Source organism: Anas acuta, chromosome 1, assembly GCF_963932015.1.
Source record: "Anas acuta chromosome 1, bAnaAcu1.1, whole genome shotgun sequence".
NCBI lineage: Eukaryota > Metazoa > Chordata > Aves > Anseriformes > Anatidae > Anas > Anas acuta.
The window spans coordinates 54,666,119-54,689,716 of record NC_088979.1 but is presented as its reverse complement, the minus strand read 5'-3'; the positions used below and the strand labels follow the sequence as shown (position 1 = coordinate 54,689,716).

The following is a 23,598-nucleotide window of genomic DNA, read 5'->3' as shown; positions in this document are numbered from 1 at the left end:
TAGATGGTTGGCTATAGTCAGTATTTTTCCATCCTGGCCACAATTCAGGTTGGGTAATTCTTGTGTTGCCAACCAACCGTACAATCTATTACCTACCAGATCGTGTGGTTCTGGTATCCAGGTAGCAGGAATTGCAGGTACAGTTAGGGAGTGCCTAACTGTCCCGACTCACTGCACTTGTAACAATGCCAAGAACATAACATTAGTTTATCTTGAGATCACAGAGTGGCCTGGCAAGGGGCGATCCCACACTACCGCAGTCCGGTACCAGTTTCAGCTGTAGACAAGTTATGTCTTTCCTGGCACTATCCCTTTGTAGGTGACCATTCCTCCTTTGTACCGTGTTCTTGCTTCCATCTCACTGATTGCTTTCCAAGCATTGAACTATAACAAACAACCTGAAGCAGAAACGAGGAAAGTGCTTTTACAGATAACAAGCAAACCTGACTAAAATTTATTTTTTTTTGGATTTTTTTTTTCCTGAGATATTGGCTTAGTAAATTTGAGTATAGCGAGTTAAAGCTTTTGTCAAGGGGATAGAACAAGATTTGGGAGTAAGAGCTAGAGAACTGCATAGAGCTTGTGCTTGTCTTTGACTCTTTCCAAATAGCAAAAATAGAAAAAATAGTGTTTCTGATTACATAGAAAAGAACAGTGTAAAATGCTGCTCGCTGGTGAACTAGGAGTTTGGCCAGGAAAGAAGACGTTTATTGGAAATGTTTCTGGCCCTGTTTTGGTGTCACAAGTAGGAGATCTCAGTTGACAAGAGAACAAGTTTGTGCCATTTTGTCTCTGCTTCTTTATGATTTCATGCATTCCTGTAGTGGGAGGGCTTCAAAAAATGAAAGTGCTTTCAGATTAGTATCTGTCTTTTACTGTTCTATTGAGCAATGAAAGTGAATGTGAGAAATTCTTAAAAAGCTTCTCTGTTGATATTTTAAAAATATATACATTCTAATAAGTGAGATTTTAAAGCTAAAGTTTCTCTTAAATTATTGTGTATCTACTACATAAATTAAGTGGATTATTTTTAGTACATAAAATACTCCTAAAAGGGAGCAGTTTGACTTTGTGTCAGATGTGTGTTTCTGTGTGTCTATATAATATATGTATCTCTATATGTGGCTTAGCATAGATTTTTAGTTACTAAGAGATAGGAAATATTTTGTGAGATAAAATCTTATTGTAATGGTTAAAGTACAGATGTTAAAATGTTCTTTAATCCCATTTCTAGTGCAATTAACACTGAATATGTAAATGTTTCTCAAATATATAGTAACTTTTTTTCTGCTACATCTGATTAAATTACTTTATTACAATGTACTTCTAATTTATGTGGATTTCAGTTATTTTGTTTACATATCTTTGTCCTTTTGTGTGCTGATAAAATGAGACGAAATTGTTTAAATTGGGCATGTGTGATGCAAATACAGTCTCTTCATTACACTTATTATCCATTGCAAATTTTGAGGATTATTTTCTTAGAAATGATGAATTAACTAAGATCAGTTGTTAGCAGGCTTTATAGTCTATGTTTGTAATAGACACATGTGGAAGATAATGAAGAAGGAACTTAAAACTGCGGCACAAAAATCTAAAACTTGTAAAACCCATGTTTTGCTTGCAATCCTTCAAGTTTACTAACCTGGGACTGAACTACAGACCAAAACCTAAAACCTCTTTCTGCCATACAACTAAATTTCTGAAATATAGGATGTGCATAACCTTTATGCACCACATGCCGTTTCAGTGCATAAATACAGATTTGAAAGTTGAATATGAAGCTATAAGGTACTGATCCATGTCAATTTTATTAGGAAGACTTTTGAATATTGGACAGTATTTTTAAAATATGTGATTTAAAAATATATTTTTTCAAATATTTATATTTTTCCAGCTTCTGTTGATTGAATACACATTACTGTTTAATAATTGCATAATTATGCATTAATGTGACATACATACATTCATACATATATGAATACTTATGATTATATTTATGAATGTTTGAATATGAATATGTATGACTGCCAATAACCTTGGAAATACTTTTGCTCAGCCTTATGTGAATTGATAAATTAGTTTAAATAATGCCATTTCTAACGTAGACCTTCTTTACCTCCAGACCTTCACCTGGACTATTCACTAACGGATGAGTTCTGTAAGAATCACTTCTTAGTGGGACTGCTTCTAAGGGAGGTGGGAAATGCATTACAGGAGTTCCGAGAAGTGCGGCAGATTGCTATTAGTGTGCTCAAGAATTTGATGATAAAGCATTCTTTTGATGATAGATATGCTTCCAGGGTAAGTGTATTTCTATGTTAATAGTGCAAAATAATAGTATGTGCACACATGTAGGAGTATTCTTTCACAAAAATTTATTACTTTGCAGCCATGCTATTTCTACTCAGGTTGTGTCTGTGATGAAAATAGTTATGACAATTGTATCAAATTCAGTCTGCAAACCTGATTTTTTTTTTTTTTTTAACCAAATGAGAGTACAATATACCTTTTTTAGCATAATTTTACATGTGTTTGTTATATTTTTTGGTACAGTGTAACTTAACTATTGTGCTTATATTCTTTACAAACTGTTTTTAAAGCTCTTATTTTCATTAAACATTAGCTGTTAATATTAGGGAGCTGTCCTTCTGTCATCTATTATTAATAAAGTGAGTATAAGAAAGCTACAAGTCATAACAGTAAATTTTGAGTGATGTTTTTCCTGGACTTCTTGTTTTAAATCATGGATTCATCTGTGCTGTGAAGAAGCCATTAAATATTAAGATCTCAATATGAATTTATCAAGCTAATGTAAAGTTAATTTACTTTGCTAGTCCTAGCTGAAATCACGTTAATTTAGATTTTTTTCTACATTATATTAAAACAGTAAAGACAATTTGTTGACCTTCTTTGAGTTATAATGAAGTAGTGGTGACCATGGCTTTTGGCACTTAGGAACTTAGGAATTTGGTCTCTGTCATAACAAACATTTGTTAAATACTTCTTTTTTTGTAATTAAGGAATAGTGTTAAAAAATAATCTTTGATTACAAATCAAATCTGTAATTTGATAATGAACTCTACAACTCAATTTAGAGCCATCAAGCAAGAATAGCCACAATGTACTTGCCACTCTTCGGACTGCTTATAGAAAATGTTCAACGGATCAATGTTAAAGATGTGTCTCCGTTTCCTGTTAATCCTTCAAGCAATGTGAGTGACCATTTCTAGCTGGTATTCTGAATTATTTTTTATCATAATTTATTGGTAACGAGTATATAAAACATCACATGTTTCTGATACAGATTTTAAGTTTCAGAATTCTGTGAGTTTGTTGGGTTGTTTTATACTATATTAAAAGCTTGGTTACCTTTCATGGTTCTGGCTGCTGTTTCTCTGGTCCAGCTAAGGTTTATACCTAAAAAGAAGGTTACATTACAGTTAGAGCAGAAAACAAAGCAAACACCAAACAGCAACAACAAAAGAAAAACAACAGTTGTTTCTGCAATTTCATTGCCTTCCTTTCATATCTATTATTTTGATAAACTTATTGTAGGGTAAGACTAATTAAATCATGGTATCTTTCCTTACTCAGAAATTACACTTCTTCTCGGTTTCCCTGACAATCTGTATAAACAGTTTGCCTCTACTCTTGTAGAGGTACTGGAGGCACTTGTACATACTTCATGCTCATGTAAGAGAATACTCCCCCGACATCTAACGCAGATAATTAGTTGTTTGATAAAGTCATGACGGATTCATTAGCTACTGTGCTGTTCAGCAGAAAAACTGGATGTTGGTGGTAGATGGAGGTGTGGTTGGTGTTTTTTTTGTAACTCCAGTTTTCCAGTTCCATATGTCAGTCCAATACTGACATACACAGACCAGAAATAAATTTAGGTCATTCTCTAGAAATTAGAGTTTTTAGCCTTAAAGAAATATGCTTTTGGAACAGCTGTAATATAAGAGGATTAGAGGAGAACGAATTCAAAGGGTATTTATGAAGGAGTATATTGATATATTATACTCTCATACAGTAATTAATCAAGATTTAATGATTAAACAAATCTATTTTTTTCCATATTTTTCTGTGTTCCATTTGATGATTAAGAAAGAAACTCACAGTACCCTTCTAACAACAGAAATGTTTGGAAGTTTGAAATAAAGGTAGTCTGGGTGTTTGGGCAATATCTGCATTACATTGTTTAAAATGGCATGGAATATGAATATTTTCAATTTTTGCTGAGGTATTTTAATTTTGAGGTTATCTCAGACTTGTTCAAAAGCCTGAACATCTAATTCTATGCTTTTGAGCATAGCCAATAGAAATTAAATAAGAAAAATATATAGCAAATTCTGCACTAGAAGGTAAAATACATATTTCTAACTAAATCCATGTTGGAAAACAATCACGTTTTTCTTTTTTTTTCCAAGCAGAGTGCAAAAGATGATGCGCTTAGTTTGCCGACTGCTAATCAACTAGTAACACCACAAAAATCAGTAAACACATTGGATAACAACCTTCCTAAAGATCTGTTTGGTGTTATCTCTGGCATTGGTAAGCGCTTAAAAACAAACATATTTTTCTTTTGTTACTAAAAGTAATTTTTCTGTGTGTAGATTTGGCTGCTTTTTGATTCTGTATTTGGTTGTCACTTGTACAGAACTGTAATGCAATCAGCTCTTCTGTTAGATCCAGAATTCAGACTGCAAATGAGATCTTTCTTTGGGGATTTTTGTTTTGCTGTGTTTTTCTATTCGAAAATAAACCTATTTCCTGCAGAGAGCTGTTTCCTCCCTCCCCCCATCAAAGTTGATAGTTATTGTCTTGCTGCAGAGAAATAGGAGACAAGAATAGCATTAGTCACAGCAAGAGAACCATAATCCATGGATTAGTAAATGATAAAATGATTGTTTAGTTTAAATAGCTTTAAACTGAAATAGGGTAGGTTTAGATTATATATAAGGAGGAAATTCTTCACTGTGAGGGTGGTGAGGCCCTGGCACAGGCTGCCCAGAGAAGCTGTGGGTGCACCATCTCTGGAGGTGTTCAAGGCCAGGCTGGATGGGGCTTTGGGCAACCTGGTGTGGTGGGAGGTGTCCCTGCCCATGGCAGGGGGGTGGGACTGGATAATCTTTAAGGTGCCTCCCAGTCTGAGCTATTCTGTGATTTTCCCAACTCTAAATGGAATGCTGCTTGCACTTGTGGCTATCCTCTTCTCTTTCTTAACATGGTTTTCAGTTTGTTGTTATCTGCTGTAATTAGTTGTATCAGTTACTAGTCAATTAAAAAAAAAAAAAAGCCAGCTGAAAAATAAGGAAATGTTCTATAAACTTGTTTTTTCATGTAAGTGTATATCTATTGATACCTATGTTTTTTACATGAGTGTGCATGTATTTCTACATAAATCTGCAAGTGTGTGTAGATATGTACATACACTGCTGAAAATACAGAATAAGCTTATCTTCATTTAAAGTATGTAGAATCATAGAATATCTGAGTTGGAAATGACCCACAAGGTTCATCAAGACCAACCCTGGGTCCCCAAAGGATCACCCAGAAAATCAGACCATGTGTCTGAGGGCATTGTCCAAATGCTTCTTGAACTCTGACGGCCTCGATGCCGTGACCACTTCCATGGGGAGCCTGTTCCAGTGTTTGACCACCCTCTTAGTGAAGAACCTTTTCCTGATATCCAGTCTGAATCTCCCCTGTTGCAGCTTCAAGACATTCCCTGAGGTCCTAAATGTAATTGTTTGCATTCTTAAGAAATATATACGTATATGGTGGGTTTAGAAATCTGACTATGGAATGACTTTTTCAGTATATGTATCATCTGAGATTTTTATATCGTTTTGTTTTGTTTAGCTTCCCCGTACACCACATCAACTCCAAATATTAATTGTGTGAGGAATGCTGACTCAAGAGGCTCTCTTATAAGTACAGACTCAGGAAACAGTCTTCCTGAAAGACACAGTGACAAAAGCAATTCCCTTGACAAGGTAAAAAAACAAACAAACGAGCGCACACACCTCCAAACATAAAAACAACAACAACAAAATACCCACAGAAGTGTATTGCAAAAATTTCAAGTTAACTTTGGTAATCTCTACTGGGATTGGGCTTTCTAGAATGACTGCAGAGCAGTGTTTTATTTTTTTTTCTTTTTTTCCAGAACAGGTGTTATATGAGCTTTTCTAGCATTGCATTTATTAAGCTGTTTTGCAGAAAATGTAAACAGATTTTTCAATTTAGAAACATAAGCAAGTGGTTGTGACTTCCTTTTTCTAAATAAATGCAGTAGGTGAAGTGTATTAAATTTTGCTTGAGAGAACTCAATTCTGGTTTGGAGAACTTAATTGATTTTTGTGGAGATCTTTGTGGAGATCTTCACTGTGTCTGTTCACAGTACGCATAGCATTTTGAATTGAATCTTTTAAAATCAATCACTGTGCATTCTCTAGGTAACTTCTCTTATGTTTGACTCTTTAAATCACTGCATATTCAACCTGTTACAAAGTAGGAATGGCTGCAGTAGCTATGAGTTATTCAGTCATGTCTTTCTAGAGCTTGTAATGATGCTGATCGCTTTCGTTTTCTTAGATCTTGTTGTGCGTGTCACAACATGTTAACTTTTTCCCCTTGACCCTGACATGCCTTCGTGTGGCAGAGAGAGAAGCTTCTCAGAAGGCACTCTGCTCATGCTATGCGTCCTAATGGAGAAGAAGAAGAAAATTCTCACCCTGCAAAGAAATACCGTGTTACTATGGATTTTTCACTTCTGACAATTCCAGTTTTACCAGAGAAAATTATGCATGCTGCTTTCCCTCTTCAGTTACAAGAAGTATTTCTTTTTTTTGTGCTTGGTATATTTAAGCTTCTGAGTGAAGTGTGTGATCAACAGTTTTGCCACTTCTTTGCAACAGTTGAATCTGAAGGCAAATATGTGCAAAGCCACTATATAAAATATTATTAAATGGCAAACCTGTTATAGTTCATGTACATGATTTGATTATACCAGAAATATTCAATCAGCTTAAATATCAGCAGAGTTTGAGTTTTATGATACTTAATACAAATAGGACTAAAAAGTTTTTTGACAGTGACCAAGTAAATAAATGTCTTGGACATATGCTGTTGCTAAATGGCAATTCTGTCATCTATTACTTAGTTTTCTTATTGTTAATTGCTAATGTGTAGTGTTTTTACTAAGTAAAAGAGCTTTCAAAGTAGTCACCATCCTTTGAAAATTATACTCTGGTCTGACAATTTAGGTAGTACAAGATTTATGTTTTGCATGCTGTTAATATTTTCCCTAAATAATACTTAATGCTGGCTTATTATTTATTGCTTTTCAAACTCTTTCTAGTAGACTAGTTGTTCACTACACGTATCTTCATTTTTTTCTGATTGTTTGATATCATTACTGAAGAGCCATGGTTTTGTTCTAATTTTGTTTCAGAACAGCCTGCAGAGCAATGCTTGTGGAAACATGTTTTGCTAAAGTATAGCTATTTTTATTTTAACATGTACATATTTCATACGCTAGTGAGATTATTTAAAAAAATAAATGAGTAGCTGTAGTCCTAGTTTTGTCCATGTACATTTTCAACTGTTTCAGGGGGAGTTTTGTCTCTGAACAATATCAAAAAATCTTGGAAATTCAAATTCAGTTTCCACTCTTCTACCTTTTGATTGCCTGTTCTATTTCAATATCCATAGAGCTGTATAGTAGCACTTCCTCATTTACCAGAGATACTTCAAAGATTAACAGTTTATGAGGTCTTTAGAATTTGCAGTAGTCAGGTTTGTGTAGGTGTCCATTTCCTCCTAAATTACAATATTAAATATAGTTTCACATGCCACTGCATATCCGTTCAATGACTAGATTATAACAGACTGCACAGATCTGTTCTAGGACAGTGATTCTGTCCTTTTTTGGAATATGCTGAAGGGTTTAGTAGTCATTTGATGCGTGTACTGTGGGAAGGGTTGTTCTACCCTTGGAGTATCAACAGTTCTTGCTTTGTTTGTGAAACCAAGTGCTTTTATCCCTTAAGACTTTTTTTATTTTCATTTTTGTTTTACTAATTTTGATATAAATGATTTTCTCCTAAACTGGTATATGTGTCCTTAAAAGATAATGAGGCCAAGATGATTAAACTTCTTTGTAGAAACTGTTGCACAGATCAATTATACTAGAATGTTAACTTTCTGGAAAACAGACTAAACGCCTGGTTCATCTTCCACTGGGATAAGTGGCCTCATATTGTAAGTGAGGGTTAGGCACTAAAAAGGGCATAATATAACCTTTAAGCAAACGTTTATATAGCATATCTGTAAAAGCTTAAGACTGAGGATTTTATAACGTTTGATTGTGTGGAAATGATTCTTCTACAAACAAGATATTGCCTAAAGCTCTATATCTATATTCTCACAGTTTTATTTTTTCTTTTTAGTAGCTCTTTCTGTGATACCTATTTTGAAAGTCATGATTCTCCTTTTCTTTTTGGACAGATTTTTTTCAATGTTGAATATTGCTGATTAACTAGGTTTTGAAGCTGGAAGTTTTCTTGAGGCAAGGGCGAGTTACTTATCAGTAGTTGGTCTTTCAGAATACATGTAATTCCCATACAAAAATCCCCTGGGATTCTTCCGTCTTTAAATAGAAGGAATTTATTGGAGGCTCTGCCTACAGTTCAACATAATCTCTTCAAAAGCAAAGAGGCGTATACATGTATGTACAGTAGCATGTATTTTTAAAGTAAACCAAAAAAAAAAAAAGGGCATGCCTGATTTCTACAATGTGGTATCTATCTGTAATTAACTTGATTTAAAGTCAGTCAGGTAACTTTTCCTCTTACTCATCTTTCTGGGGGAAGAAAAATGTACAGAGAAGGAAATAAAACCAAAGGTAAAGAGGTTTAATTTTGTATACTTCGTGTGTGCAATGTGTGTTTTAGTGACCTGGCTCTACATAAAACATTTTTGTCTTCATTCTGAGATCCTTTTTCTGTTGCAGGAGTTAATAAAGCAATTCAAAACATTTTAGTTCATTATGAGTTTAAGAACTTTTCAGACAAAATGCGTCTGTTTTCTCTTCAGAACCAACAGAGCAGCACATTAGGAAGTTCTGTTGTTCGATACGACAAACTTGACCAAGCAGAAATCAAGAGTCTGCTCATGTGTTTTCTTCATATCTTAAGAAGTATGTCAGAAGGTAGGTAACGCCACCTATTTTTCCTAAGTCTGAGATAATGCCTTAGATTTATGCACGTGACTTAAATACCCTTTAAAAATCAGCGGAATTTTTTAGGCAGGGGCATCATGTTGTGCCTTGTTTTACCAAATGTGTGATTGATCAACCTTGAAGGCTTGTAGCCATTAAATATTCATTATTCCTGGAAAGTGTGAAGCTACAAGACTTGGTAAGCAAGTGTATGTTTGTGTTTGATAGTAGATTTGATAATAAATTTGGCAAATGGAAGCCAAAAACACTTCATTGGTCAAAGAGTTTAGGGCTAGATGAGTTCTCCCTTCTGCAGAACTTCCTGTATGACAGAGAACCAAATAATCTGATCACAGTGTATGTTTCCATTTCTGGAGTGGAGACATTAGTGCTTGCATTCACCAGGGATGTTTGGGGTAGTAACCATTGAAATTTCTGAAAGAATTGTACTATCCTGGAGGAGGAGGATCTGTAGCCATAGAAATACTGCATGAATGGCAAATCTTTAACATTAGAATCATGCCTATACTTTATATATGTATATATATATATATATAAATATATATAATATATATTTCACATATATATAATTCTCCCCGCCCTATATATATATATATATATTTCATATATATATATATATATGGGGAGGGGAGAATTGTTGTCCACTTTGTTTAAAAAAAAAAAAATAAATAAAATGTTAGTAATAATTTTGTGTGCCTGTTCTATGTTAATTTCTAAAAATCAATTTATTACACCATTAAATAAAGAATGAGAATTGAAAGGTTAATAAGTACTTAATATCCAGTCACGCTGTTAAATTTTCATTTAATTACATAGATATTTTATGTTTTTCAACTAAAAAGAATAATAAAAAAATACCCTTTTCTACTAATTTGTACTTTGAAATAATGTATTAAAATTATTCATAATTTCTGGGAAGCTCGAGGTCTTTTTTTATTTGCTTTGTGGTTGTGATTCTTCTGGAAAAGATCAAGTGTCAAATAATCTTTGTCACACATCTTTGTAATAACTTTGAACTCATTAGCTAATTTTGAACGTTTTTGGCAAGAATGGCACTTGGCACTTTGCCAAAATTTTGGCACTTAGCTATGCAACTACAAACTTCTTAAAAAATGCATAGCCATTTTTTAAAAATCCGTGTGTGTAACTTTGATTTGCTGGCTAATCTATGGCTGCCATAGTAACCCAAACAAAGCTGAAAAAGCTGTCACGAAGGAAGACTTCTTACCTTTTAATAAAAATAAATAAATAAATAAATGTTGAGACCAATCTATAAAGAAGCAGATTATAGGAATAATAACCCAACATTTTAAGTCGTATTTTTTTTTTGGAACTCTGTAGTCATCATTGATTACACAATTATCACTCTCTAAAATATGAAAATGTATGGGAATATTATGGATTCATTAAAAGCATATTGCAGAAATTCACAGAGAATTTACATGCAATTCTATAATCAGCTTCAAGGAAAATTTCAAATAGTAATCATCATTTGTAACCCCACAAGCCATTTTTAGATTCTCTAAATCCTTATTATTTGAAAGCTTAAAGCTTTTTAACTCGTCTGATTAATACTTTTTTGTGCTTACTGACTTTGTCTTGCTTATAATATTTTTCATTTTCCTAGATGCATTGTTTACATATTGGAACAAGGCTACAAAATCTGAACTAATGGACTTTTTCACTATTACAGAGTAAGATTGTTATTGATTTTATCATAAAATCATACATTTCACGATGTGTTTAGTCTTGAGTGTGAATATAAATGTATGCGTGTTATACTTTCTTTATTTGAAAAGGTATTCCTTTTCAGTCTTGTTTTATAAATTCTAGACTTGGTGTGCATAATTGCATGTCTGTCTGATTCCATAATAGTTCTGGAGTTAGGCTATACAGAAGTGATCTCAGGAAGTTCATAAATAGGTCGTAGTAATCAGAATATCGTTGTGCTCATATAAAATGATCAGAGGCTCTCTTGTTGACCTGTCTGAATCGTTTCATTTCAGAAACAAAGTGAATGTGAACTGTCCTCCTAGCCTTCCTTTTGAGTCTTCCAGTATACTGTGAACAAAAAGATGTATGATGAATTCATTATTTGTTATCAACTGCTGCACTGCAGCCCTACCCATATTTAGTATTATTTGTTCATGAGAATTAACTGATATATAAACAGAAAGCAAGGAAGGTGCTGTCTGCTTGAAGTGGGACAACACAGAAGTCTTTCTGCATGCTTGGTTTCACTGAAGTGAGTTTCTATAGTCCAGGCCCAGTCATTGTAGTGTCAGTAGTTAATTGTGTTATGGAATGTGATACTCAAAGTTTATTTTAGAAATATATATCAGACAGTATTTTAATTCATCCATTGAGTACATCTGGCATTATATTGATTGTACCAGAAACAGAACAGAGCGAGTAAATGAGCATATGTAGTAGATTGAAGCAAGAGGTGGAAACTATGCCAAATTGGTGAACAGTATTTTGCCATTAGTGGTCTTTTATTTAAGGGCTGGATAGGATTGGTTTGTAATCAAATCAATAATCTCAAATTACCAATTGGCAAAGAAGATTTACATCACAATTGCAGTTTAAGTAATACAAAATAAAATTCCCATGTTAGAATTATTTAGGTTGGAGAAGGCCTTCAGGATCATGAGGTCCAAAGTGCCACATCCACACATCTCTTAAATGTCTCCGGGGATGGGGACTCCAGCACCTCCCTGGGCAGCCTGTTCCAACGCTGACCACACTCTACATGAAGAAATTCTTCCTGATACCTAATATAATCCTCCCCAGCACAACTTGAGGCAGTTTCCTCACATCCTATCACTTGGCACCTGAGAAGAGCCCTACACCTACACCTTCCTTGCTGCAACCTCCTTTCAGATAGTTGTAGAGAAAGATAAGCCTGGCAAATTAGGTTATACTCTCAACCTTCTCACTGGCTCTGAACCAGTAGTATTTTGGTTCTTAAAAATACACATTTTTAGGTGTAGATTTTTTATAATGTCAAAAAATGTCTTTTAGGATATGTCTTTATCTTCTTATTTTTGTAAAAGAAGATTCCGTTTAGAAAATAGTTTTGTCAGAAACCCTGTTGCCGATGTCCTGGAATCTAGAGGCCTTAAAAAATGGGGAATAAATAAATAAAATAAAAATAAAATAACAATGAAATAACCTGTTACCAAGGAGACTTAGGCTGGACGGCATACATTTTGTTTTGAACCCTTATTCACATTTTTCAAAATGTGTATATATCCATATATATGTAATACCTGGTTATTGTTTTTTTCTCTGTTCTTTACGTGTTACATTTCTGTTCATTTGTAAATTACCTGTAACTGTGAATGTCATTTCACATAATGGGATCTTGTTTGTAATAATTGACACTAAACATTACTTCCCTATAAATATTAAGAGTCTATACAAGATGAATCCATACAAGATGGACCCAAACTGGAGCACAAGATGTTCTGTGTAAACATCAGGAAGCACTTCCTTACCCTGTAGGTGAATCTGTGGGCACTGGTACAAATCGCCCAGAGTGGCTGTGGAGTCTTCTCTTTTGGAGGTCTTCAAAAGCTGCCTGGACATGGTCCTGGGCAACCTGCTCTGGGTGGCCCAGTTTGAGCAAGGGGTTTAGTCAGATGGCTTCCAGAGGTGCCTTCCAACCTCAGCCATTCCGTGATTCTATGAAGCACTCAACTCAATGTTTGTTTTTCTTATGTGCTCTGTTTTTTCACAGTTTGCTCTTCTAGCTTGGCACTGTTAGACTCCCACTAGGTGTTTTGATGCAGACAACTTGAGATAGGTGTGCTTGAGGCAGCCTTACGTGTCTTTGATGTTAATCCCAATTTGACCACAACAACAACCATCCATAATTGATTTCAAAGCAGCTGTGTCTGCTTTGAACATTTGTCTTGGCTTGAGGTTTGGAAAGGAATTTCAAGAGTGGGAGAAACTAAGTTTTATGACATGAGTTTGAAGTTAAATGAAAATAATAGTTAAATAATTCCAATGTACATCTAAATTTGTAACATATTGTTTTAAGTGTTTCTCTGACATTTTGTGTTCTCTGCAGAGTGTGCTTACATCAGTTCCAGTACATGGGAAAGCGATACATAGCCAGGTACTGTGTGGAATTTTAATTTAGCTGGCTTGTCCACTAAGAATAATAGTGTGTACACTAGTGTGTACATTAGGAATAATAATGTGTACACTAGTGTGTGGGAGTAGAACAGTTATTGTACAATGATATATAATTTTGAAGTAACTGGTTAATATCAATAAATCTGTATCCTCTCTGAAAGTCTGGTATCTGTTTCAGAACATTGTGTGTTGTGTTTATAGCAAACTACTTTAAAGTTTACTTCCCTTCATGCTATCTTTTTACAGCTGTTTTTGTTCATTGAAATAATGTCTGTGGAGAAGAAGTTTTATTATTTATTTTAATGTTTTGTTTATTCACTTGGCCATAAAACCATGTCAGTTAAAATGGTTTAGAGTAATACGTAGTGATTTTACTGAAAGGTGAGTGGTGGACATTCCAGTTCTGCTGTTTTTCAGTTCAATGTCCAAAGTACTGCTAGATACCTGTGTGCTCCCATGGATGTCTATTTAGGAGAAAATCTCAGAAACATGTACTAAATTACTTGAATATCTTTGCATTAATGTGTTTTTTAAAGCAAAATACTTTATTAATAGAGTAAAATATAGCAATCCATTTAGACTTCACACTGTGGTTGACATGGTGACGCTTATAATTAAACTTATGGCATTGAAATACTGTCCCTTTTTGAACTTGGTGAGAAAGTTGTTGCTGACATTGGATGGTAATGTATTCTAAGATGTTAGCTTTTTAGGTTTTAATTTAGATATAATAGTATGTGAATCTGTTTCTACAAACAACAAACATGATTACCTTCCTGGATTTTTTTCAGAAAAAGATCTGTGTTCACACACCTTAAAAAAATAATAAAAAAATATATAAATCAGTGGCTTTCTTAATGTTTTGATTGTAACCTTTGTGCTTTAATGTACTTCAAACTCCATGGATTTACAGGAGTCTGTAATGTTTAGCCTTCTTGTGACAAATGCTTTAAACTAATTCTTTTGACTGGTTTTTAGAGAAGACTACCGCGCTTCCTTTTTGTTTACTGATTGCTTAGTCTGTGTACTGCATGTTTTGCTAAAAAGATTTAAGCTGTAGAATTGTCTTGTGTTCTGCAGAGGTATTGAATTTCCACAGTTACTGTAGCTTTCTAGTCTTTCATATTGTTGTTACGCTAAAGTATATCACAATCAATGCACGTACTCTTAAAAGACCCAAATGACACAGGATGAATGGGAACAGGGAGTTAATTATTCAAGCACTGGTTTTCATTTTTCATCAGCTCTGGTGGTGGTACACAATAGGAAGTTAGCCTGTACTGATTGCTAACACAGATTACTTTTCTGTTTTCTTCACTTGATTGCTGCAAGTTTAACAAAGTATATGGCTCTTCTCCCTTCCTGCTTGGGTAAGATGTCCATGATAATACCTCAGCTAATTCCTGCTTCCCTGTTGCATGTATGCCTCCTAATTTTACCACTGTGTGTCCTTCTAACTCTTTTCTAAATTTTTTACAATCAAAATAGAGGATTTGTTTTGGGGTTCTGAATATTTTCAGAATCTTCATAGTCTCAAATATTTGTTCACAAGAGCTCTGAAGTAAATTTAACATTTCCAGAGTGACTACTTGTGTGCTTTTGCTGTCGTGCTTTGAGGATTTTAGGAAAAAGTTTGCTATGATGCTTTTTTTAAGCTACCTATTTTTGTTTTATAAGTAAAACATTAAATAGGTAGCATTGTGATTCCTCCTAGAAAACTTCTTGTGCCGTAGCTGCTTAACTAACACTTCCTATCTTGCTGCAGGTTGACATGTCTAACTTTTGCTTCTATCCCATTTCACCCATCTTGCAGGAACCAGGAGGGGTTGGGATCCATAGTTCATGATCGAAAATCTCAGACATTGCCTGTTTCCCGTAACAGAACAGGAATGATGCATGCCAGATTGCAGCAGCTGAGCAGCCTGGATAACTCTCTCACTTTTAACCACAGTAAGTCTCATGACATGGTAACATTCATCATCCTCAACCAGTACCACAACACCAGAGACAGGTCCCAGAGCCACACCAGTGCTTTTCAATAACTTTTATTGTTCTAGGTCAAACGAATAACTGGAATCAGTCGATGGTCTGTTCCCTCCTTTATGATAAAACAATCACTGCTGGCTGATGCCATAACATGGAGCATGGTTAACCACAGTATATTTCAAAATTGTATTTTTTTTTTCCAATTACAGGCACATCTACTTTGTGCTGCACATAGTTACAAAATTTACTTCATTAAGCTTTATTTTTTCTTCTATTTGCTTCATTAGGCTTCATTTTTTTCCATCTTGATCTTACGGATGTTTAATCTAAAAGCAAAAATTTGCACTTTGACCATATCTCCATGTTTTGACATCTCCTAAGGAGAAATAAGCTTCTTAGAGTTTCTACGGAGAATGTGAAGCCCGTGATTTAGTTTGTCTGGAAGTAAAAAAGCGTCCAATAATGAAGTGATTTTTCTGTTTTCAGTGTGAGAAAGATATCAAGTGTTCTTGGAATTTCTGTAGACAATGGTAAGATTTAATCAGGTTGAAGTCAGCTTCTATAAGACTGCTGTATTGAAATCTGCTTATGTCCTATCTTCTTAAATATGCTGCTCTTAAATTGCAAGTACGTAAATATTCTGAAGCACCATTTTGCAATCTTCAGCTTCAAAAGCAATGAAACTGGTTGACTAACCCAGTAAAATGCAACACTGGGACTGAAAAGAATTGTGTGCAGTAAAGCAGTTTTTTGACTTAACTGTACGTTACTAAACTCATTTATTTCCTAAAGCATATCTAACTGCCCTCTACGGATACTTAAAACCTTTTAGCTCATTATCTGTAATATAAAGCAACAGTTAACCTAATTGCATAAGACTTACCACGCAGTCTAGTGGAAAACTAAAAGTACAAAACAACAAAAACAAACTTCTGTTTATGAATACATTCTCGTATTTTTTTAAATATAAAAAAAAATGCAATTCTTTGAATTAAACGTTGCAGAAAACTATATAGCTGTGCAATTTTTTTTCATGGAAGCAGTCTGCTGGTGATGTATCAGCAGATACCACTGCAGTACAACAAAACAACAAAAACAAACTTCTGTTTATAAATACATTCTCGTATTTTTTTAAATATAAAAAAAATGCAATTCTTTGAATTAAACGTTGCAGAAAACTATATAGCTGTGCAATTTTTTTTCATGGAAGCAGTCTGCTGGTGATGTATCAGCAGGTACCGCTGCAGTAAATTTTTACATGTTTTTTGATACACAAAAGAAAGAGCTTTTACACTGTGCAACCACGTATTCAGCGTGGTGAAGTACTCTGTAGAGAGACTGATTTAAAAATAAATAAATAATTATCTGGGAAATGTCTGCTTCTGGGCCCTGTGTGCAAAAACAACTTTATACTTCCAGAACTCCTCAAAGTTTACTGATTTTTAAGGACAGTGAGCTGAAAGATTTTAACTAATGCATGCTTATATAAAAATGAGCTTTGTTCTTCTTTGTATAATTTGAAGGAATTATCATAGAAGTTTCATTCAACTGACTTGGAGTAATGTGATAATAGTATTTTAAATGTTGGAAATTTAATAAACATCAGGATATTGCAATTTGTATTGGCCATGGTTTTGTAAGGTGAAAACGTGCTGCTATAGAAGCCATGTCAAATGTGAAATTGATTTTTATAACTTTGGTCTTGTTGTCTGACTTCTAGTTTTGTGTACTTGGCACTTTGACTTTATGCTGTATCTAGGTTAGTCTTCAGAACTTTACTAGATCTTTTATATATATTCTGTATGGGCACTATGTGACAGGATGTATGACAGGTGGAAATAGATCCTATCTTGGTAAAGGATCATGATTTTAGAAACTAGTACAGTTGTCTGTAAGTGTAACTTCTAAACCTAATTTCTCTGTTTCTTTCTAACCATTTAACAAAGGAAAAGAACTGATACCATGGTATAAGTAATATTTCAGACCTTAGGAATTTCAGTATAGTTTTGTGCCTAGGTGTGAAAGAAATTAAGTTTTTCATTGAAATTTCAAAAGTATTTCAGTATAAACAAAAAGAAGATGGATCTATATGTGTATCATTGAGGCTGGAGGAGAGAGGGAAGCTCAGTATGGCAGAAGTGACACACAAATGTGCACAGAGATAAACCCTGATTCTATAATAGCAGCACATGATCATCGTCAAGCTCATAGTCATTAAACATTACTCAATTTTTAGTGTTTGTAGTTGGTTTTAAATGCATGTTCATATGCATGTCCATGCAGATGTCCATATCATATGTAGTAAGTCAGTCTTTTAGCTAAGCTCAGCTGTGTTACTTTGTTTGCACACTGCCCTAAATTTCCCCCTAGTAATAGTGCAGTGTAATCAAACAGACTTATTTGTTTATTCTAAATTATTTATGAGAAAACAAACAAAAACAAAACAAAAAACACTTTGAAATCTATCTACTGGTTTCAGTTTTTACTTAGAATGATAGAATATCCTGAGCTGGAAGGAACCCATAAGGACCACTGAGTCCCACTCCTGGATCTGCACAGGACCCTCCGGAAATAAACCATATGCCTTGAGAGCATTGTGCTTCTTGAACTCTGGCAAGCTTGTTGCTGGCACCCCTCTTCCCTGGGGTGCCTGTTTTAGTGCCTGACCACTCTCTCAATGAAGAACCTTTTCTCGATAGCTCTGTCAACCTGACCCCTCCCCTGTCCCAGCTCCATGCCGTTCCCTCGGGTCCTGTCGCTGTCCCCAGAGAGCAGAGCTCGGCGCCTGCCCCTCTGCTCCCCTCATGAGGGAGCTACAGGCCGCCATGAGGCCTCCCCTGTCTCCTCTTCTTCAGGCCGAACAAACCAAGTGACTTCAGCTGCTCCTTATACAGCTTCCCCTTTAGACACTTCACCATCTTTGTAGCCCCCCTTTGGATAGATTTATGTCTTATATCACGGCATCCAAAACTGCACATGATACCCAAGGTGGGGTCATACAAGCACAGAGCAAGCTCAACTAGCTTCAACTAGCTAAGTGCCTGATGCACCTCAGGATATGTACTTTTAGTCCTTTTGGCTGCCAGGGCACACTGGCTCACGTCAACAACAGAATGAACCAGAACCCCCAGATCCCTTTCCATGGGGCTGCTTTCCAGCCTCTCTTTCCCAGTCTGCGTGTTTAGCCAGGGTTGCCTCATCCCAGGTGTAGAATCTAGCACTTGCTCTTGTTGAACCTCATGCAGCTGGCAATTGTCCAGCACTCTACGCTGTTAAAATCTCTCTGCAAGGCCTCTCTGCTCTTGAGGGAGTCAACAGCTCCTTGTAATTTAGTATCTGCAAACTTAGTATGTGTTCAAGTCCTGCATCCAGGTATTTTATAAGAACTTCGAAGAAAACTGGATGTAAAATGGTGCTTAGTGGAACCACTGCTAGTGACTGGCTGCCAACCTGGTGTAACCCCTTTTACTGTAAACCTTTGAGCCCTACTTGTCAGCCAATTGTTCACACATTGTATGGTGTACTTGTCTAGCTGCACGTGGGACACTTTGTCCAGAAGGACATCATGAAAGACAATGTTGAAAGCTTTCCTAGAGTAAAATAAGAAAAATCACATATATCGGTTTACCATGGCCAGCTAGATGGGTAACCTTGTCATAAATTTCCTTAAACAGGACTTTTCTTTTGTGAACCCATGTTGGCTATGACCAATGACTGCATTATCTTTCAAGTGTTTTTCAATAATTCCCAGGCTAATTTTCTCTGTAGTTTTACCAGGCACTGAAGTGAGATTGACAAGCCTGTAATTACCAGAGTCATCTTTCTTACCCTTCCTGAAAATTGGAACCAAATTGGGACGTAGGATTTAAAATAACTTTGAATCTTGAAGAGCAAACAAATTATCTCTTTAAAGAATATTTCTCCTGTCCTCAGTGCAGTTTTCAAAATAGTGATCATCTCTTCATGTCTTCAACATTATGGAAGCAACAAGATTTCTGGTCACACAAAGGTGACTGCTATGAAAAGGCATCTTGCTTTGAATTTCTTGAAGGATAAGAATGTACGTCCTAAAAGGAAAATGTTGGCAAATGGCTGTTGTGCTAAAACTTGCTTCCAAATACTGGTTGTTCCTTTTTGTCATTACAGAGGTAATTGGATTGAAGCCATTAAGAAAATAGATGAGAAAAGAAAGAGGTGGAGGCAAAGAGAATGTAGATAGGAAAGAAATGTATACTTCTGAACAGAGAGCATGTATAAATCCACAGAAACTAGTGGTGATTCTGGCTTCCATTCAGTGTTTAGGAGAGCTATAAAGCAGGCAAAATACGCTAGTGGAGGTTCTACAGATCTTTTTTTTTTTTTCCCCTTACATTTAATTTTATATTTTCGTTTTGAATTTTTGCTTCGTAATTTCATTCTTAAAAACGGATGCAGGTTTCAAACTGACTTTTCCTTTTAACCTACATATTGCAGTAAGTCTGCTTAGTGTGATTAGGTCTGCTTAGTCTGAATAAGAGAAGAGAAAAAAATAATCTGTGTACAGGTATGCATGCATACTTCAGCTAGGGAAGCAAGAGGGTACAGAAAGAAATGGACGGGTGTCAGTATAAAAGAATGTCATTTCTTCTCTTCCTCTCTTAGTCTCAACAAGTTCACATCATGCTTCTCATTGATTTAGTGATGCTAAGTTGGCTGTAAATCTAATATATCAACGTGGTCCTGGCCAAATTTGTGTAAAGCAAGCAGAACTCATTTGCAATCTAGTTCTGAAAGATCAATATTAGGGAACATAAACAACATATTTTAAACAGTGCTGAAGCATGATATATTTTTAAAATTATTTGTGTGCAATATGTAATTAAAAACATAAAAGCATTTTTTGTTTAAATATGGAGTTATTGCATGGTATTGCTACAGAGCAGAATGACTTCAGTCATTCAGTCTTAAACTGCATATAAGTGCATGACTGTATTCCTTCAACTCTTGGTGTTACGTATTTTTATGATTGACTTTGAGATCATTATAACATCACTAAATTGCCAATACATATTTTCATCTGTAACCCCATGCAACCGTAGTATTTATTTTAGAAATATATGTATGTGTATATATATATATATACATAAAATATATATATTTATATAAATATACACTTGTATATGCATACATATATGAAACATCAGACACTTTAATGTTTTCATTGCTATTTAATGCTTCTGTTGCTGATATTCATACTTCATGTATTTTTATAATCTTCTGCAAATTATGGTAGAATAATTATGTGCATATTTGACAAATACTTAAATGCATATGAAATATTTTTCTGTATTGAGTATTAACTCGTCAGGCTTTTTACTTGTTAATCTTCTAGTTCAGCAAGTCTTTTGGAAATATGAAACATTTAAATAAGTATACTAAGCACTTACACTTCATTTGAAATTTCTGTAGGCTATGGCCATTCGGATGCAGATGTTCTTCACCAGTCTTTACTTGAAGCAAATATTGCCACCGAAGTTTGCCTTACAATTCTGGATACTCTATCATTATTCACAATGGCTTTTAAGGTTTGTTCTTGACTTGATGTTAACATTTCCCATAATTGTATTTCAGAACAAATATTTTAAAATTGTTTTTAAAATTTTATTTTAAATGCTGTAATATAGTGCTATTTTTTTTATTTCATTGTTGTGTCATGTGACACCTAAAAATGTGTCACAGCAAGATGCTTTGGCTTCAGTTATACATGTACAGAGATTCCTTACTGATCAGCAGTATTCTGTTAGAAAACCTACTTTCTCATCCTAACTTTCTAAATATTTCTAGAAACCTTAGTGTTTACTTAATGAGTGGTAAAATGGTCTGTTCTATGTCAAGACCATAATTGATATTTGGATACACTCAAGCTTTTATATTGACCTTAGCCTCTTCTTATACAAAGTCACTCAGGAACGAATAGTAATTACAGGTAAGAGGATCAGGAGCTGCGGTTCAATGAACTACACTAAAATACATGTAATACTAATCTGCTTCTTTTGGGATTAACCAGCATATTATATAGAAGGCCAGACAACTTTTTTTATTTTGTGTCATCTTTCTCTAGTAAGGCTCGTATCTCTGTTACTATTACAACAGGGAAATCACAAATTATGTCTGTTTCTTGGTAGACTTTTAACTGATCCTGTGTGAATTCCTACTGCTTGAGGTTGTTTTAGTGAACTACCTACCTCTGATGCTGGGACATCTGAAGAAAAGATGTTATGTCAATTTCCTCATAAGATAGGAATTTGTTAGAAAACATTTAAATGTTTTGCTATAAATCTGCAAGTAGTAAGCCTAGCATTGTTTAGGACTTGCAGTTAGCTGTATAGGTTTGGGTCATCTGGATTCTGTTTCAGGACATAATTTTTTTCCCCAAGAAATCAACTAAGAATCAACTAAGTATGTTGATTGGCTTATATCCAACCATTTATGTCCAGCTTCCTCTAAAATACAACCCTGCCTGTATCTTCCTTGCATAGCATTGGGGATTTTTGGTCTCCTGAAAGCATTTATATGTATTCATCCACAAAGTTTGAGAGCACACTGAGTTTTTTCTAGTCTGTTAGTCATGTTATCAGACTGGTTCTCAGCATGGCTTTTATTGTAGGATCACCTCCTTTGTTCTTATAATATTGGACACCCAAAATGCCAAGGGCTGTGCTGAGATCCCTTAGGAAGGCATTTGTTGATGAGTCAGAAATCAAGAGTAACCATGTGTATTGCATGCCTTAGAATGAGCTTTTCAATATTGAGACAGATGATAAGACTCTGAAGGGCTCTTTCATTTTAAGAGCCCTATAGTAGGAGGTACTGCTATGGATAAATTCCACTATTGGAGCTGCTGAAGCCAGTGTAACCAAAGTGAGTTAATTCTTTGCATGTGCCTCTTAAAGCTGTTAGCTAATGTAACTAACAACTGTTTAACAAACAAAAAAAAAAACACTTTGTGTTCTATAAGCCTATTCTGAAGTCAATGCTTTCTTTGTAAACAGGATTAGTGAAATGTTAGAAACATCTAATTAAAGCTCAGATATGATTGTCTTATTAAACATCTCAGTAATACTATATGTTTTTTATTAATTTCCTGGGTGATTTGTTTATGTTCTTAAAGTGTAAGTGTACAGTACAAAAATATTAAATTCTCACTTTTAATTTAAAGAATCAACTGCTGACTGATCATGGGCATAATCCACTGATGAAAAAAGTATTTGATGTGTACCTCTGCTTCCTTCAAAAGAATCAGTCTGAAACAGCATTGAAAAATGTCTTCAATGCTTTAAGGACACTTATTTATAAGGTAAGAAGTTTTAAGTAATTAACCTTCATGTACTTATCCAGTTCTTTAGCTAACAATATACTATCAAGAAGCTTAAGAACTAAAAACTTCAAATTTAAATTATTAAATAAGGACAGACCTAATCCCAAAAACATTAAATTATTATTATTTGAATTGCTGTAAAAATAATTGTTTGAACTCTTAGAACTGTTTTGTCATTGTTTGAAAATACTAATATACTTATATTTTTCTTGATATGCTTATTTTGTCAAGAACTAGAGTTCATATTAATGAATAACTTCTTTCGTTTCTGCCTTTTCCTCAGTTTCCCTCTACATTTTATGAAGGTAGAGCTGATATGTGTTCTGCCCTGTGCTATGAGATTCTGAAGTACTGTAATTCAAAATTGAGCTCCATTCGGACTGAAGCTTCACAGTTACTGTATTTCTTAATGAGAAATAATTTTGATTACACAGGGAAGAAATCTTTTGTTAGGACACATCTGCAAGTAAGTATAATTTCTTTATTTTTCTTTGTGTTTTTAAATGTTGTGTGGCCTGTACTTGTAGGTGTGCAGTTGCATGTTAGTGTGCAAAGTCCTGTCGTATAAAGACATAAAAGAAATCACTTTTTATTCAAGCAAGAATGGTGCTATTCCAAGAGAAAGAAGATGGAAGTAGAAGTATGTTCAGTACAAGGAAATAACTTGAAACAATTCAATGGCCTTGTGTTTTGTAGGAAATAATTATTATTTGTGAATAGTAAATGTTTGTGTTATGTAGATGTTATTTTGATTGTTAAGTAGCATAGCATGTTGTGTCTGAGGAAGAAAGGAATGAAGCACCTATAAGTCTTAAGACCTAGAAATTTTATATTAATAAAACAGAATTACATGGAA

General features: G+C 34.6%; 1 protein-coding gene across 13 annotated transcripts in view; it reads left to right on the top strand.

The window, feature by feature from the left end:
- The window catches only part of DOCK9 (dedicator of cytokinesis 9), a 126,887-nt gene that overhangs the window by 83,771 nt on the left and 19,518 nt on the right, over positions 1 to 23,598 (top strand). For 4 of the 13 annotated variants that reach the window (XM_068677483.1, XM_068677465.1, XM_068677547.1 and 1 more), the window contains exons 31-41: positions 2,126 to 2,304; positions 3,099 to 3,215; positions 4,440 to 4,560; positions 5,872 to 6,005; positions 9,109 to 9,223; positions 10,881 to 10,947; positions 13,332 to 13,379; positions 15,213 to 15,349; positions 20,834 to 20,949; positions 22,584 to 22,721; positions 23,026 to 23,208. In XM_068677483.1, coding sequence (XP_068533584.1) covers positions 2,126 to 2,304; positions 3,099 to 3,215; positions 4,440 to 4,560; positions 5,872 to 6,005; positions 9,109 to 9,223; positions 10,881 to 10,947; positions 13,332 to 13,379; positions 15,213 to 15,349; positions 20,834 to 20,949; positions 22,584 to 22,721; positions 23,026 to 23,208 — 1,355 coding nt within the window. Of the gene's footprint in view, positions 1 to 2,125; positions 2,305 to 3,098; positions 3,216 to 4,439; positions 4,561 to 5,871; positions 6,006 to 6,606; positions 6,848 to 9,108; positions 9,224 to 10,880; positions 10,948 to 13,331; positions 13,380 to 15,212; positions 15,350 to 15,871; positions 15,916 to 20,833; positions 20,950 to 22,583; positions 22,722 to 23,025; positions 23,209 to 23,598 lie in introns of those variants that run through there. The other 9 variants (XM_068677512.1, XM_068677502.1, XM_068677558.1 and 6 more) reach the window with 6 other exon arrangements.